General features: G+C 38.1%; 1 protein-coding gene across 1 annotated transcript in view; it reads right to left on the bottom strand.

Moving 5' to 3' along the window:
* Nucleotides 1-603: 603 nt before the first annotated feature.
* The window catches only part of LOC107096495 (collagen alpha-1(IV) chain-like), a 64,245-nt gene continuing 63,578 nt past the window's right edge, over nucleotides 604-1,270 (bottom strand). The window contains exon 52 of the mRNA XM_015393161.1: nucleotides 604-733. Coding sequence (XP_015248647.1) covers nucleotides 646-733 — 88 coding nt within the window. The 3' untranslated portion in view covers nucleotides 604-645. The remainder of the gene's footprint in view (nucleotides 734-1,270) is intronic.

The following is a 1,270-nucleotide window of genomic DNA, read 5'->3' as shown; positions in this document are numbered from 1 at the left end:
TCATTTTATAAATTTTATAAATAAAAAAATGGGCTTAATAACACACAAACTGATACAGTAATAACCTGAGGAGAATATGTTTGACTGTGGCATACAGGAATGCTTTGTATTTACAACGGTGTCTGCAGCATCCAAAGGGGATTTGGAAAGTGAAAATTGTGTGTAAGCAGTGGTAAGACCCATCATTTTTAAAATTATAAGGTGTGAAAAGTTATATCATTGTGAGGTTATATGCTTGAACTGTGTAGCACTGAAAGAGAAAGAAAATTAAAAGGGGGAAAAAAAAGGAAATGCAGACACTTAAAATTCAATAGCACCAAACAGCCCTCTGAAGATAACACCAGTTAAACTTTTGAGGGGGTTTCAGCTCAGTGCAGTGGTAAACCGGGCTCCATTCTTTAGAAACACGGTGTGTGCTGCAACTTGGAGGGGGAAAAAAGCATTTAAAAAAGCCCCTTGGTCTCTGATTTCTTTGCAAAGTCCAGTCGCTGATTTTTTTGCGACCCACACCTCTTGATCCTCTCATTTTGCACATGAACACACAGGAAAATAGCACCATTAGAACAGGGAGTTTAGCTAAGTTGATGATGTTGATGCATGTTCTTTTTTCTGTTTATGTCTTAAAATGGAGAAAAGCCTTTGGTGTTAAGTGAATGTCCTCTTCATGCAGACTTGACAGCGGCTTATGTGTGTCCGGAGGCTGCCTGCTTTGAGTGTCGTTGGCTCAGGTTTCCTAGAGGAGAAAATAGAACAATTACCACAGGTCAGCATCATAGGTACTATAGCTAAGGGTAAAGCCTAACAGTTTCAAAATCTTAAACTTAATCTCTATTCCATTTCAGCAGCAACTATGTAATAGCTCCCTCTACATCTAGGAGAAGCACACAGGCATGCTCACACCTGCAAAAACAGATGTTTGGATTCAGGTGATTGCACATACTTAATACATACATATAGATATACTTTGCTTAGAGCTGTGTTTGCCCCTATAAGTACATTGTGTATTAATTAGAACAGTTTACTTTTCATTATTGACTTCCTGTTAAATCCAGAATGGAATTTAAAATTCTCCTTCTCACATTTACTGTAAAGCCTTAAATGGCCAAGCTCCATATTATATCAGAGATACGATTGTTCCTTATGTTCCTAACAGAGCACATTGCTCTCAATCTGCAGGTTTACTAGTGGTTCCTAGAAGTTTTAAAATAGAATGGGAGGCAGATCTTTTAGTTAACAGGCTCCTCTCCTGTGGAACCAACTACCAGTTTTA

This window comes from Cyprinodon variegatus, unplaced genomic scaffold (assembly GCF_000732505.1).
Source record: "Cyprinodon variegatus isolate N-32 unplaced genomic scaffold, C_variegatus-1.0 Scaffold628, whole genome shotgun sequence".
Lineage (NCBI taxonomy): Eukaryota > Metazoa > Chordata > Actinopteri > Cyprinodontiformes > Cyprinodontidae > Cyprinodon > Cyprinodon variegatus.
This window is presented reverse-complemented; position numbering and strand designations above follow the sequence as displayed.